The 17370-nt window shown below is 32.7% G+C and overlaps 1 protein-coding gene and 1 long non-coding RNA gene across 2 annotated transcripts; both read right to left on the bottom strand.

Annotated features, from left to right (window-relative positions):
• Positions 1-345: 345 nt before the first annotated feature.
• Positions 346-11676, bottom strand: LOC116127902. Its single transcript, XM_031413560.1, has 11 exons — positions 11465-11676; positions 7248-7371; positions 6968-7097; positions 6504-6680; positions 5645-5710; positions 5453-5534; positions 3899-4012; positions 3576-3728; positions 3159-3327; positions 725-907; positions 346-636 (listed from the first exon to the last, which is right to left on the bottom strand). The coding sequence occupies exons 1-11, from the start codon at positions 11674-11676 to the stop codon at positions 400-402; spliced, it is 1647 nt and encodes a 548-aa protein (XP_031269420.1). The 3' UTR covers positions 346-399.
• On the bottom strand, positions 1547-2375 carry LOC116127969. The gene is made up of 3 exons (XR_004127656.1): positions 1941-2375; positions 1742-1855; positions 1547-1571 (listed from the first exon to the last, which is right to left on the bottom strand). It is a non-coding gene; the product is annotated as an uncharacterized LOC116127969 (long non-coding RNA).
• Positions 11677-17370: the final 5694 nt, after the last annotated feature.

Genomic DNA, 17370 nt, shown 5'->3' with positions numbered 1-17370 from the left:
ACAATAATAATAATTTTCTGAAAACCAAATCTATCTATTAAAATTTGTAATGCCCATCTATATACTTGGAACAACCCTCCAAGAATAGGAAAAGTCATAACTACAACTTTAAAAGCAACACAAACATCAACATAAACAAGTCCCCACGTTTTTAGGCCTTATGGACTTCTAGAGGCAACCAAACAAATAACTAAATGACTAAATTCAATGTATTTAACATAACCAGCCAAGACCATCAGCATTCCCATATTTAATATCCTTGAAACTCAACAAATTCACGCCCTTTAATGGTCAGACCATGGTGGTCACGTTTTTGCATGCTAATTAGCCTCTTTAATTGCTTTGATGACATGGACTAAGCTTTGATTATTATTTGAGCCCATCTTGGTCTTTTTAGAATCAGTCCAATTCTCTTGGATTAGCCCATTTAGTTTCCTTGAAACGTTTGGCTCTAAGTCTTGTAATTGGGCCACTAGGAAGTGAGAAAGAGTCTTGTGCAAATTCAGCTCCATTCCAATATGTATGATCGGCTTGTCCAGCTCCTTGGTTTGCATCAAGCTTCTGACTAATATATATGGCCTTGTCTCGGACGTTACTAGAACCGTGCCTCACAAGCTTCTCTAAAATCGCACGTAACTGCAAAATCAAAACCAAAACATAAATGAAGTAAATAAGAATACTAGTGAAAACATGAATTTAGCTAATGAGATCTGCAGAAAACTACCTCATCAAGTTGCATAGAAGCGAAGTCCTGGCCATTCATACAGTCTAGTTTAATAATGCCATGCAGATATTCTAGATTTTTCAGTAACAACTTTTGTTCCTCAAGTTCCCTATCCCGTGCCTTCTTCAAGGCCTTGACATTTTGATTGATATGTTCGGGAGTTAGCCAAATTCCCATTTTAGGCTATACCCAAAAAAATATTCATTAGTCAATATTTTTAATATTTGCTCATCCAATATGGTTAATATTTACTTAAATAATAAAGATGTGGAGTATTATCATACATTGCAAGAAGCTGGCTTTGCATCTGCTGCAACAGGAGGACCATTTGGAGGTGTACATGTATGCTCAGTAAACTCAGTCTTAATGTCGGGGTTTAGCCTTGGGTTCTTTTCTGGCCTCGGGTTCTTTTCCGACCATGGGTTCTTGCCAAATAGGTGCACCCAGTTTAAACTGCATCAAAGATCATGTATTAAATACTGGGTATTTGGCTCCAACTTTTTCATAGAAACATACAGCAAAAAGACGGAAACACGGCTCCAGTTTATAGGAAACAAACAAACAATAAAAAGGAATACTTCATAAGCAAGCTTCATGTTAAGCATAATGAATGACTTAAAAAAGGAAAAAAATTGATCATTTATGGCAAAACCAGATAGAAATTAGAAAAATATACTGTATTGTATCACTTTACCCATTCATTAGAGACTGCAATTCTGAATCCTTCCGAGTGGGAAAAGTAAGCTTATTGAGGAAACATGGGTTTGCTTCTATCAGTTTTTTGAGCTCTAGAAGAAGTATGAAACGAGCTGTTTAGGTGTCATACTTGGACAGCTGCTCATTTTCCCTGAATTGATTTGATACACCAAAGTGTCATAAACTCAAGTCGAACTAGCAACACTTAAAAATTTGAATAATGACTATTGCATTTATTCAAGCAAATTGATCATAAAAAGATTCAAAATTTCAATTTATAGCTCATTATTTAAGAGAAAATTGAGAACCAACAAAAATTACCTTAAATTGCTGAGAGTTAAAAGTTGTGTAATTTCTTTGTACCCTTCCTCATTCAATGTTGAAAACACTTTTAAATCAGTCTCTAATATTTCAAGGGCCTTTGCCTTTTCTCGCCTATAATATGGATTTAAGACAGAAAAATTAATACCCAAGACAAAACTATAAAAAACTTTCACTGATAAATGCAAATTACTTATACCTATCAAGTGCTTCAAGATACTTCTGCTTTCTAATTTCATAGAATATCTTCATAGATTCTTGGTTATCATCAACTTTGGTAAATCCTGACAAGTATTTCTCAACTTCAACCCAATCTCCAGCTTGAACTTTCTCATAGAGGTACCTCACGTTGAAATAAAACCCTGATTCTTTTTCAAGCCTACCAAAACATGGAAAGTAACATCCTTTATTAAATATGGAATTCCAATTAAATAATTTTCAACCAAAACATCAATTTGCTAAGGAAAGAACACTCTCCACCCAAACCAACCCAACACTATTCAGATTTTGCCAACTTTTAAAATTTTGTTTGACAAAGGAGGTTCCCCTGAGTCCCTAGGCTAGCATAATTCATATATAAACACAAGAATTGAGCTATTAGACGATTCTCTTAATGTGTATCTACAGATGATGGGACGTGTTCAGGGACATAAAAAATTATTAAAAGATAAAAAATTGAAAAAATTGTGATGTAATTAATACACTAAATTTTGTCTTTGTGTAAAACTATCCATTAAACAAAACCACACAAAATGCTCTTCGCAAAGCTTACTTGTGAAGAGACTCCTCGAATTTCTCTTCTTCGAGAAACTGAAGTATAAGAAACACAAATGCTCTTTGCAACGGCAACATCTCTGACTTCAAAATGCACCACAACAACAACACAAAACAAACAAACAAATTCAATTCAGTCAGATAAAAATAGAGAGAAAGAGAGGAAGAGAGAGACTTCAACTTACTTATTAGTCTCGCTATCTGAATCCGCAAAGAGGCTTCTTGAATCACAACAAAGACTTCCAAGGTAAACCTTTATAATAACATAACAACCCTATTTATAAATTATAATATACTAATCCTAATTCTACTAGGAAAAATAATTAAAATAGAATAAAAAATATCCTAATACTACTCAAATAAGGAATTATAAAAATTGGAAAAAATCCTAACTTAAACAAGGAATTATAAATTGGAAAATAAACGAAATTCCTAATGAAAATTAGGAATAGCTTATGTTGGCGTGAGCTGGAATGGGAGAGAATTGGCAAGTCCATATTCTGGAAGGATTATGATCAAAGATATTGATCTTCATATCAACAAGATATTGGCAAGAATATGCATTAGTCAATATTTTTAATATTTGCTCCTCCAATATGGTTAATATTTACTTAAATAATAAGGAGGTGGAGAATTATCATACATTGGAAGAAGCTGGCTTTGCATCTGCTGCAACAGGAGGACCATTTGGAGGTGTACATGTATCGTCAGTAAACTCAGTCTTAATGTCAGGGTTTAGCCCTGGGTTCTTTTCTGGCCTTGGGTTCTTTTTTGCCCATGGGTTCTTGCCGAACAGGTGCAGCCAGTTTAAACTGCATCAAAGATCATGTATTAAATTTGGCTCCAACTTTTTCATAGAAACATACAGCAAAAAGGCGGAAACACGGCTCCAGTTTATAGGAAACTAACAGAACAATAAAAAGGAATACTTCATAAGTAGGCTTCATGTTAAGCATAATGAATGACTTAAAAAAAGAAAAAAATTGATCATTTATGGCAAAACCAGATGGAAATTAGAAAAAAACATAATTGTATTTCATCATGTATTGTATTACTTTACCCATTCATTAGAGACTGCAATCCTGAATCCTTTAGGGTGGGAAAAGTTAGCTTATTGCGGAAACGTGGGTTTGCTTCCATCAGTTTTTTGAGCTCTATCAAAAGTATGCTACGAGCTGTTTTGGTGTCATACTTGGACAGCTGCTCATTTTCCCTGAATTGATCTCACACACCAAAGTGTCATAAACTCAATTCGAACTAGCAACACTTAAAAATTTGAATAGTGACTATTGCATTTACTCAAGCAAATTGATCATTAACTGATTCAAAATTTCAATTTATAGTTCATTATTTAAGAGAAAATTGAGAACCAACAAAAATTACCTGAAATTGCTGAGAGTTAAAAGTTGTGTAAGTTCTTTGTAACCTTCCTCATTCAATGTTGAAAACACTTTTAACTCATTATCTAACATTTCAAGCGCCTTTGCCTTGTCTCGCCTATAATATAATTTAAGGCAGAAAAAATTAATACCTCAAAAATAAAGACAAAACTATAAAAAACTTACACTAATAAATGCAAATTACTTATACCTATCAAGTGCTTCAAGATACTTTTGCTTCCTAATTTCATAAAATATCTTTATAGAATCTTGGTTATCATCAATTTTGGTAAATCATGACAAGTATTTCTCAACTTCAACCCAATCTCCGGCTTGAACTTTCTCATANGAAAAAAATTGATCATTTATGGCAAAACCAGATGGAAATTAGAAAAAAACATAATTGTATTATATCATGTATTGTATTACTTTACCCATTCATTAGAGACTGCAATCCTGAATCCTTTAGGGTGGGAAAAGTAAGCTTATTGCGGAAACGTGGGTTTGCTTCCATCAGTTTTCTGAGCTCTATCAAAAGTATGCTACGAGCTGTTTTGGTGTCATACTTGGACAGCTGCTCATTTTCCCTGAATTGATCTCACACACCAAAGTGTCATAAACTCAAGTCGAACTAGCAACACTTAAAATTTGAATAGTGACTATTGCATTTACTCAAGCAAATTGATCGTAAACTGATTCAAAATTTCAATTTATAGTTCATTATTTAAGAGAAAATTGAAAACCAACAAAAATTAGTTGAAATTGTTCAGAGTTAAAAGTTGTGTAAGTTCTTGGTAATCTTCCTCATTCAATGTTGAAAACACTTTTAACTCATTATCTAACATTGCAAGTGCCTTTGCCTTGTCTCGCCTATAGTATAATTTAAGGCAAAAAAAATTGATACCTTAAAAATAAAGACAAAACTATAAAAAACTTACACTGATAAATGCAAATTACTTCTACCTATCAAGTGCTTCAAGATACTGTTGCTTCCTAATTTAATAAAATATCTTTATAGAATCTTGGTTATCATCAATTTTGGTAAATCCTGACAAGTATTTACAAACTTCAACCTAATCTCCGGCTTGAACTTTCTCGTAGAGGTACTTCACGTTGAAATAAAACCCTGATTCTTTTTCAAGCCTATCAAAACATGGAAAGTAACATCCTTTATTAAATATGGAATTCCAATTAAATAATTTTCAACCAAAACATCAATTTGCTAAGGAAAGAACACTCTCCACCCAAACAAACCCAACACTATTCAGATTTTGCCAACTTTTAAAATTTTGTTTGACAAAGGAGGTTCCCTTGAGTCCCTAGGCTAGCATAATTCATTTATAATAATTCATCTATAAACACAAGAATTGTGCCATTAAACAATTCTCTTAATGTGTATCTACAGATGATGGGACGTGTTCAGGGACATAAAAAATTATTAAAAGATAAAAAATTGCAAAAATTGCAATGTAATTAATACACTAAATTTTGTCTTTGCGTAAAACTATCCATTAAACAAAACAACACAAACACACAAAATGTTCTCCGCAAAGCTTACTTGTGAAGAGACTCCTCGAATTTCTCATCTTCGAGAAACTGAAGTATAAGAAACACCAATGCTTTTCGCAACGACAACATCTCTGACTTCAAAACGCACCACACCAACACACACAAAACAAACAAACAAATTCAATTCAGTAAGATAAAAGTAGAGAGAGAGAGAGAGAGAGAGAGAGAGACTTCAACTTACTTATTAGTCCACTATCTGAATCCGCAAAGAGGCTTCTTGAATCACAACAAAGGCTTCCAAGTGAACCTTTATAATAACATAACAACCCATTTATAAATTATAATAGACTAATCCTAATTCTACTAGGAAAAAATAATTAAAATAAAATAAAAAATCCAATACTACTCAAATAAGGAATTATAAAATTGGAAAAAAATCCTAACTAAACAAAGAATCATAAATGGAAAATAAACTAAATTCCTAATGAAAATTAGGAAAATAGCTTATGTTGGCGTGAGCTGGAATGGGAGAGAATTGGCAAGTCCATCTTCTGGAAGGATTATGATCAAAGATATTGATCTTCATATCAACAAGATATTGGCAAGAATATTTTTTTTATTTGATTACCAGTTTATAGCTTGTATATCTTCTTACCTTCTTAGCATTTCTTCTTTGAGTTGTATAAATAGAGCAGTCTTTGTATACAACAAACACACAAGAATAAAAGAAATACATTTATCAATGAAAAGAATGCCTGTGGTGACAGAGTTACTAAATAAAGTCCTGCATCAGATATTTTTTATTATTTAAAGCTAAACTTATCTCAAATTTTTATCTTAAACATTACTTATATAAAATTTTATTTTCAGGAAACAAAATCTTAAAATATTATTTTTTTCCTAAAATAAATTTAGATGTGAAAACAAAATTTAAGTAATGGTATTCAAAAATTTAAGTTATACTATTGAGTCCAATTCTTGTATCTCCAATAGATTAAATTTTCAGGCCAACTGATTTACATTACTAGCCATAAAACAGATTAGAACATCAGAACAAGCATTAGAAACATTGAGCTCCACTCTTTATATTTGAAACTAACCCAAATCAGAGAAAGACAGAACAAGTGCGTTATGTAATGTAACCTGTAAAGAGTTGAGAAAACTGTAAATTGCAGACATTACACTCTCAAGGAAGACCAATTCTGGGGCAGATTTAGCAGTATCTGGTAAATGGCAATCGAAAACATCCTTTCTCTTTGTAGATTTGTATTTTTGGTCTGCCAAACCATGACATATATTTGAGATTAACAATTGGACCAGGATCATATAGAAGAAAGATTATCCAGATTCTAATACAGAGAAAAAGATATCACAGTAATCTGACCTTGTATGTCATCTAAAGCTTCTGTAACACCATCAGAAATTTTGTGTCTTTTCGATGCTTTGTTTTGCATGTTTTTCTTAGATGCTGCTTAGATTTTCGGCTTTCTTTCTCTGTCTTGGTGAAGAGATCTTTGTACTTCTCTAGTACCCTCTTTTCTCTTTGGTAAGCTAATATTCATACACATCTGCCACTTTTGCACAATTGATTTCTCCGGAGGCTTACGATCAAAAGCTTCAAGGCCTTTGAAAAGCTTTATGAGCCTTCCGGCATATTGTTTCAGATCAAGCTTTTGGGCATAACTGCCAAGGCACTAGAATGCAGATAAGTACCAATTTTTTCATCCAAAACTTGGTTACTTTCCTCCTCTATGGTCCTATCTAAAGCTCGCACCAGTTGCACATATGTTCCCATGTAGATCCCTGGCCCTTGTTAACATCATTTAATGACCTGAACAACTTACTCTCAAGAGCAAAACAAGCCGCAAGGATGCCACCCCACTTTCACCTAATCTCTTACCCACGGTAGTCCAAACCCAAACCCCAACCATCGCCCCTTCCCAACCAATCCATATCAACTCAAACCACCTTACATACAATAAGCAATCATATGAGTAAATCGTTGCTCCAGCAAGGACTGAGGGAAGGGGGGCTTCACGGTGGGGGTGGTGGCGGTAGGGGCTGCTTTTGCAGGGAATATGGGTAGAATTAAATTCAGTAACAAATGATTAGGATCAATATAAAAGGTAAAGAGAGGATCAGAGGAAGAACATATCATCACTTCTTGGTAACTCTGACCCCATGAGCTAATGGCCCATTCAACCATGAGACCTTATGGGCTAATGGGCTAAATGTAGGAGACATGTAAGAGGCTGTCAAACCAAGAAAAGGCCATGATGGAGATGAGATTTTGAACAAAAAAAAAAACTCGAATCTTGGAATTAAATAACGTCTTCTTTTGATATGAGAAAGGCCACATAACATGAAAGAATAAACAGTTTTAGAAAATAAATATGATAATTATTTAATACATTTCTTCAATTATATGTTGTTGATAATTATTTAACATGGATAAAAACATTACATATTTTATCTATGCAATTTTGGGCTTCCTGTGCAAGTCTGAAGCCTTTTATTTAGCTTCAGGCTTTCAGCACATGAATGTGGCTTGTCATCGCCTTGCTGAAAAATTATATATTATGGTTTGGTTTTTTTAGTTATTCTCACCTCATCTTATTCTATTATTCTATCCTAAAAAATAAAAAATATGTTTGTTTTAATATTTTTAAGAGGAAATTGAGAACCAATAAAAGAAAATCATAAAAGATATTCATAACGATATTATTGAACTTTATGAAAAATGAAACAACATAGTTGTTCTTCAATGAATGTATGTGTAAAATATGTGTTTGGGTTTATGAAAACAAGAAAACGATATTATTGAACTTTACATGACTCAACATTTTTACTGCGATGTCTAATTAGGTTTTGCAGTCTTGGAGTTCATTGGTGTCCATTTGGCGGCTTAACGCAACTCCCTTCATCTTATGAGTAAGCACAATCTCACACTTTAGAGCTTAAATCTTTCCCTGTCTTTGGCACACTATTTTCTCGCCATCCTATCCTAAAAACTAAACATACATTTGTTTTAATATTCTTTAAAATTTAATCTTATTATATTCAACTTAAAACATTAACAATTATCTTTCTCAATAAAAGTTTTAAAATTAACAAAAACATCTCTACCCACCCAAGCCACTATCACCCCACAATAGCCACCGTCATTACTGCCGTAATGATGCACAACTAGATGGATTTGGTCGGTCGTACGCCAGTATGTTCGTTACCGGCCAGATTCACCATAGATCTTACCGGAAACAGTCAAATCTATAGTCAAAGATCAGGTCATTGACGACCAGATCTAACTGTTGACAACAACCATACCTTAGCCGTCATTTGTTCATCAACGACTACCAAGATATGGCAATCAACGATGACTAGATTTGACTGTTCCCTTATTATTAATATGTTGAGTTCTATTTTTTCTTAAAAAAAATAAATAAATATGTGTTGTTTTATGCTTCAAAATTCTAATTTGCCAATTTGTGGGCGGCTGTTTTATTATTTTATCTTTGTCATATCTTGGAAGAATACCTTGCATAAGACTTAAACACCAAAATTCTAAACCAAAATCAAAATTACAAGAAGGCCTCACTCAAAACTTTTCTGTAGTAATTTTGTATGTATAATAGTGTTTTAATGGGGTCAAATAGAGTTTATGTGGGGGCTTAAATGAGCTAATGGCCCATTCAACCATATGAGACCTTATGGGCTAACGGGCCATTTAACGACAAAACCTTATGGGCCAATGGGCTAAATGTAGTAGACATGTGAGAGGCTGTCAAACAAAGAAAAGGTCATGATGGAGAGGAGATTTTAAACAAAGAAAACTCGAATCTTGGAATTAAATAACGTCGTCTTTTGATATGAGAAAGGCCATATAACACGAAAGAATAAACGGTTTTAGAAAATAAATCTGATAATTATTTAATACATTCCTTCAATTATATGTTGTCGATAATTATTTAACATGGATAAAAACATTATGTATTTTATCTATGCAATTTTGGGCTTCCTGTGCAAGTCCGAATCCTTTTATTTAGCTTCAGGCTTCAGCACATTAATGTGGCTTATCATAGGTTTGCTGAAAAATTATATATTATGGCTTGGTTTGTTTAGCTATTCTCATCATATTTTATTCCATTACCTTATCCTAAAAAATAAGAAAATAAGTTGGTTTTAATGTTTGTCAAAATCCAATTATATTATATTCATCTCAAAATATTTAACAATTATTTTTCTCAATAAAAATTTTAAAATTAACAAAAACACTCCATTCACTCAACGTTTTGCCTGTAGCCAGTTTACCACTGTTGGACAGTGGTTGAAAGTCACCAGAATGATGTACGGCTAGTTAGATTTGATCGGTCATGTATCGATTTTGTCTTTTTTGATTAAATCTATCATGGATATGATCGAAAACGGTCAAATTTTGGCTATAAATCTGACATTTTTCGACTAATTTATAAATTTTTGTTAATGATGGCATGTGGATTGTGGGAAGTAGTTGACTGACAGAAATGACAAAGAGTAGATAACTTTGTTCCAAGGAACTGGAATTATCTACGTCAAATGCTACAGGCTACAGCTGTTAAACAACAATAATACTATAAGTACAAGTGAACTTTACAAAGGCTGTTAGACGATGGAGGAGCTAGCAGTTCACTAAAATCCGTACCAGTCGTATTCAAAAGGTTAGTTAACAAATATTAAATATTTTTTCCTATGGATTGTTCCACCCAACACGGTGCGGCAAGGAAACCCGATCGTGACTCAAGAGGAACGAGTCTAAAAGAATACACTAGTGATTAGCCGCCAAATACAGGAAAGATCCCGTAACGTGCTGTATTACTCCTCTTTTTCTTTTTCTTTTTTTTTTTTTTTTACTTAATTAAAATGACGGGTTTAACTATTATGAAATTAATATTGTAAAAATGTATTTTATACATTTTAGAATAAAAATTTTAAATTACTATTAGATAATGATACAATGTTTTTTTTTTTAATAATCAAAGTCTTTTTGGATTAGTTTGGATGAATTTCAACTAATCTTCAGGATCTATTGAACATCCTATAGATTTAATGTGTAGATAAATCAATCACTTTGTAGGATTTAAACACAAAATCTTTGGATAATTCATACAGATAGCATATTAATACAATACTGTAATATAGTTAAGTCTTTTAATTTTTTTTAAGAAAAAAAAAAAAACTTAACGACCAAGAGGGAAAATTCTTTTATAAAAGAAAAAACAAAGGAAAAATTATTGCATCTAACGATAATATAAACAAGATGAGGAATAAATGGAATTGGACTTTATGGATATTATTAAATTAAATTAATAAATTTTGTTATAAAATTATTATGGAAAAATTATTGCATCTAACGATAATATAGACAAGATAGCATATTCTCTAATTATAAAATGTTTCTACAGCGCAGCAAGACAGAACCACGACCACGAGGGTGGAGTCAAAACTTTTATATTTAATTGGGAGACCGACATGCTCCCACCCAAGGTTCGACGAAAAGACACTTTTCCAGCTACGTTATGTTCCGTCATGAAAATGGGGTCTTTAACATTTGTAAACAGTGTAAAAACAAAACTACCCTTCTCTTTTTTCTTCTTTCTCCTTCGCAAAAGAGGCTGCTGATTTGCACCTTACCCTGGAAGCCTGACTTTGCTTTAGGTTCACTAGATTGTGTTACAATATTAACATTGCAACAAAAAACTGATTTTAAAAACAAATCATCCTTTCCAAAGCTGCAAATGGTATTAAAATATTTATGTTAAAATGATTGTAGAAGCTTGAACATAGAACTGGATTTTCAGAAATATGAAGCAAAACTTTCATGCGGTATAGTAAGATGATTAGTGCGGTGTTACACCTTTCAAATTCTGAACAAATGACAATATGATTTCCACAAGTTATTCTGATCAAGATGGAGCTCTTCGAATCATTCTCAAACTAAAAATTTCAAGCAAAGGTTCTCTACTTGAAAAACTACACTAAAATTAGAAAGGGAGATAAAAAGGCAAAACTACTCTCTTTGACATACAACAACTTCAGAGCAACAACGGTCTTCCCTTTCTCAGACAGAATATATAGAAGACTACCAAAATTGGGTGCACAACCATTGTGCATTAGCAGATCAATGCGTCCAAGGGCTTCCTCAACATGACCTCTCATGAAAAGAGCTTCCAATACCTTGGCGACCAAATCGCATCCGGCCAAATCGACGCGGATCTGGTGCGATTCCCTTTTTACCATCGCTTCTCTGATCCCATCAATTCCCCAACAATTCAATAAACAAAAAACAACCGATTTTCCCAAATAACAACAATATAATGCCAGATCTGGGCAATTGGTGGGGGAGGGGAAATGATGAAAGTGATATCATTTGGCAGAGAATAGTGTGTCTTGAGTGAGAAGGAGAGAGAGTTAACTTGGCAGATGAACTAAGCATAGGTGAGAGCTTGACCGATAATGGCATTGATAGGAAAAGTTGTGGAGAGCGGCACTGGGGTGAGGAAGGAAGCGTTTGATTCAGGGTATTTTTTTCAAAAGTTTATGTATAAGAGATAAAATGACATAAATACCATTCATCTGGTTTTTAAATTTACTATTCTATCCTGTTTTAGTTAAAGTTAACGGACTATAGGTGAAAAAATATCGTTTTGAAACTTGATGGGTGAAAAATGATCGTTTCGCTAAACTTTGGGCGGAAACATGTCGTTCTCCCTATTTAATTAATTAAAGACTGCTGATTTAGTAATTAATGAAGTGATGGTGATAGTACAATATTAACGCCAACACATGCAGTAATGTTTACAGCTGCTCACCTAACAAATCAAATACCTTTCTATATTTATAATATTGGGTTAACTAAATTTATTATTATGAGAAAATTATAATGTAATAAAAGTATAGTTATAAAAATAATTATTTTAATTTTTAATTTTATAATTAATGTTTAAATAATATTAGAATTTTAATTTATTATTTTAATACCATTAAGATAATATGAAAATATATATTAAAAAGTTATTATAAAATTAGATGATTAGATTCATAATTTTACTATACTAATTAAATAAATATTAATATATTCTAGGTTATAACTAAATTGATAGTACGTAGATTGTGGGAGAAATGACAGCTTTGCTCCAAAAGAACATGGAATTGTCTCTAGTGGGATCTCTGTAGTAGCATCTAGAAAGCGCTAATTATAAAGAGAAGCGTTAATATTTAATAATAATAATATTATTAAAAGATAAGGACATTTCAATAAAAGACTTCTCCTAGTAATTTTTATACTCTAATTTAACCAAATATATTTTATATAATATTTTTAATAATATTGAAGATAATTTATTTTTTTATTAATATAATATTCTCAACTATTGATGCTAGATTTTGACACTAACTAATCGTACGTGAAAAATACTGAGCAGACTCAAAAATCACACGTATATATGAGGGTATTGGATTGAGTAAGAGATGAAGAACAATATTTAAAGTGGTTCGAATGTTTAAATAAGTGAATCATACGTTCATTGATATTGTATTGATGTATAAGATCAGATCGCGTTCCGCGAGCTGATTTATAGCTTGAAGAATACAAGAGAATACAAGAGAGGGAGAGAGAATATGCTATTTCAGGGAAAAATTAGCTAATCTCACAAACGGGAGATGAGCCCTCTATTTATAGTAAGATGAATTGATGTAATGATTACTAAATCTGTGAGTGGGACATATGTTGTGCAAATCCTTCTCAGTGTCCTATTGCTCACTTACTCAAGTGATTTCCTCGACTTGTATAAGGATTGAATATGTGAACCGTTTTCAGTCTCTCGACAACCTGACGCATACCCACTGCACTTATAGGAACATACCACTCACTTCAGTATGCGACATGACTGCATCTAAATGATGGTAGAACCTATCTAAACTTTGACCACTCTTACTAAGAAGGCTTAGTATTAGCCTTACTTTTCTAAACATAACACGGACAGTACAATATTTTCCAAACTAAACGTAATTGTTCATGTAATTCTTTTTATGATTTCCAGACTTTAATCATTAATAAATAAATAAATAAGTCAAAATATCATTATTTTAAGTAATCAATCATTAAGCAAATGCATGGCCAAGCCCGCTTCGTTNAAGGTTTTCATTAATTGTATGCATGACCATAAAAGAAACTAATTAATAGTTCTAAACTATGTTAATTAATCTCATAAATAATGTATATTTTAGTAACTGCTAGGTCCTCCACCGTCTAATTACATTTATAGTTGTATCATGTTGTCCCTACCCTAGCAATGAAGAAGTAATATAAATGGTCAAAGAGATCTTTATATGTTCGATCAAATCTAACTTCATCAAATGTTCTTATTGATCCCTAACATTAAACATTATACCTCTCGTCAATGCGGGCTTCAATTTTTTTAGTTCTTTCTAGATTTGTTGGTGCAAATGTTCTTGGCGTCACATCATTAAGGAATAATTGAAGTATAACTCAAAACAAAGGACATAAATTTAATAATAGCTTCTATAAGCCATTTGGCTCTGATACCACATGGATTACTAGACCTTAGAGATGTTGATCCTTCAGAATGGTCTGAAAAGCAGACAAATGCAGTCAAGAGTCTCAAGCGCTCATCCTTCCATACACAACCGTTGAAAATTCCTTCTTCGGGGAAACGCCTTCTTCAGACGGATGCTAGTGACACTCATTGGGGTGCAATGCTTTTTGAACAAGACGAGGACACCAACACATGCACTAATGTTTACAGTTATGACAAATCAAATACCACCATTTTCATCACTCCAGTCTCACCGCTTATAGCAATACGACAAGTAGGACAGACTGTATATTTTTTTATAAGAATTTTTAACTGTCTGCTTTCATTTTCTCAGTTTCTGAGGCTGTCATTCAAACAAATCTCTTCATTGTGAAAGTATAAATTCTCTAACCATTACAGTAAACCCTCAAAAGATCCTTACTACTTCCGATGCCAACGAAGCCCTAAAAAGATCTTCCAACACTTGCCAACGAAGCCCTAGAAATCAGCAACACAATCTGCCGTGCAAGCTGACACCACCATCTTGCAACACTAAAATCACTAACCAATGATATTATTGTGCAAGTGAACAGGTGGATGGTCCATTGTGCTAAAATCATAACCCTAAAAAAAACTCATAACTCTAATGATAATTTTACTTCACAAGCAATCCAAAGGGAGACTAAATTTGCACTAGGGTGATTATTTTTTCTTTTAATTATATTAAATTAGTCTTTATTGAAAATTAACCCACTCTGAACAGTTTTATTTTTTTTTTTTACTACAAGATAGTCTAACCTCGTTTCATGAAAATTAATTCTACACGCCTCTCCTTACATTCTAGATTTACAAAGAATACTAATCAAAACCAAAATGTATCAAAATATTTACCATACCCAACATACCAGTACCGCTGTCACATGGCTGTCCTCCGCTACCACTGCCATCCTGGACTAACTAGAACAACCTGCTGATGATATTTTATAAAAAGGCCATTCCAAGCAGTATTGTTTCTCTAGTTGAAATAATTTGTACCATACTCTGCTCCACTCTCCATTACAAATTTCTACATTGCATTAAAAAAATCCATAACATACCTTTGCCAGACTTAGTACGAATGCAGATGCCAATGAAGATCTCCTCAAAGGAACTAAGTAACACAGACATTCATAACAGATTGTCAATGCAAACTTGCAGTCTCCAACATCTCCCTCGTTTCCCTGTAGGCCAGAATTTTCAAATTCTCTATTTAGAAGATGAAGAAGGGGAGATGTGGAGGTTTCACTTGATCATCCGCAAGGGAACTTATCAAAAGCCCGTGCTTTCGGCTGGTTGGCGCAAATTCGTTAAGAAAAAAAACCTCCAAAAGGGATTCAAAGTAGAGTTTTTCAAGGAACCAGATGAAGTTACTGGGGAGTTCAAGTACAAGATTAAACTCGAGAAGCCTGTTTTCGTCTTCAACAAGGTATTTGGTCATAAGCCGTTCCGTGTTAGTCAATCATGAAGAGTTCATTTTGTATTGTCGTTGTGGTTTTCAGTATATTGATAAACCCTGTAGTTTGAATAAATGTTTGCAGTTTTATGATCTCTACGAGCTTTATCTTTGCTTTGGGTTTTGGTAAGGCAAGTTGTCAATGTGCCATTGACAGCTTTAGGGTTCTTTGTGCTTTCTTTTGATGGTTCGAGTGTGTTTTGGACCTCAAGAGGGTTTTGTCTTTCTCTTTTTTTTTTTTTTTTTTTTTTTTTTGCCCTTTTCTTCAAGGAAACCTGGATGATATGAGGAATCTTTCGAGGGTTTGTAACAGCTTGTAGATGGATGAATGTTATGATGTTGTAATGTCTCCACTTGTTGTAGTTTTGGTGAAATAAAGAATATGTTAATTTCTTGTTTTGGGTTTCTTTAAAATGGGTTTGTTTCTTATTCTTTATTACTGACTAACGATCGTGCTTTGATTTAAATAGGAACGTTTCTTTTGATTCAAAAACGGGTTACTTCGATCTTTTTTAGCTTTTGATATTTTAACTCTCCATTCTAGGTAAGATCTTGGGAATTAATTGTCTCAGTTTTCAGGAACTGGGTCAGTTAGTTTCTTGGTGCCGGTCTAATGTGAAAGCTAATATACTGTAATCCAAATATCTAATATAATTCGTGATGAAATTTAATTTGGGTTCTGATGATGTTATGATTGATTTGGGAATAGTTTATGTTGCACCAGTTTCGATATTTTGATTGCATTTGTGAGTTATAAATTAAGAGTTTTCTTAATTTTAAATGTGAATTTGATTGTGTCAAATCAGGATATTGTGATTGGTTTTTGTTTATTTGATTTGGCCATTGACTATCTCTAATCATGTGGTCGATCTCTGCTTCCATTTATCAATTGTTAAGAGTAAAATATTGTTGGTTATGGTGAATATTACTAAACTTAAATGGATTTATATCATAGCAGTTTATGTTACATATATATACACTAAAATGGAGATTGATAAGCCATATATATGTAAGGAATTAATATATAAGACATTGTGATGATAATATACTGTTTCTTACGGCATGCCTTTACTTAACAAGTGGACATTGAGATGCAGCCGCAACCGTAAAGATTAATTTTGAGTTTAGGGTTTGAAATATTAAAGTTTTGGTCTTTCTCGTTTCAACCTTTAAATTAAAAAATGATCTTGACTATTTTCATAAGTGAAAAAATGTATTCTGTAAACCTACCTAACTCATCAATATATCTATTAATTAAAACTATGCTACAAATTCAACCATATATTTATATCTAAAGAATAAATGTGTGTGCATTTATTCAAACCTCAAATCTTTGAGAATATATCTTAATTAAAGAGATAAATCGAGGACGACAACCATGTGATGTAGATAACATAAACTTAATTACAACCAGTGGTCTTTGAGAATTAAATGTGCCATATTATATCTGAAATATATATTGTTAGCAGATCGATGGAGATTATTAAATAATTTTTATAACAAATTATATCATTCATAAGGAATTAAATTAAAGCTGTAAAATTCTAAAAAAATCAGAGCAAACCCTCCAATTATATTACTTCTTCATTGCTAGGGTAGGGACAACATGATACAACTATAAATGTAACTAGACGGTGGAGGACTCAGCAGTTCACTAAAATATACATTATACATAGTTTAGAACTATTAATTAGTTTCTTTTATGGTCATGCATACAATTAATGAAAGCCTTTGTACCTTAATGGAATATTCATGGAGCTAGTTCTTGATCCATAACTTTGGAGTAGTGAAAAACTTTTCACTCATTTAAATGAAGGTGCAATTAACTACCTATCTGGAAGGAAAGAATGAAATAAATTATTAGCTGACCCAAAATCCCATGGGAATGTCTATAAATAAATGAGG

This window comes from Pistacia vera, unplaced genomic scaffold (assembly GCF_008641045.1).
Source record: "Pistacia vera cultivar Batoury unplaced genomic scaffold, PisVer_v2 Contig196, whole genome shotgun sequence".
In the NCBI taxonomy this organism is placed as follows: domain Eukaryota; kingdom Viridiplantae; phylum Streptophyta; class Magnoliopsida; order Sapindales; family Anacardiaceae; genus Pistacia; species Pistacia vera.
This window is presented reverse-complemented; position numbering and strand designations above follow the sequence as displayed.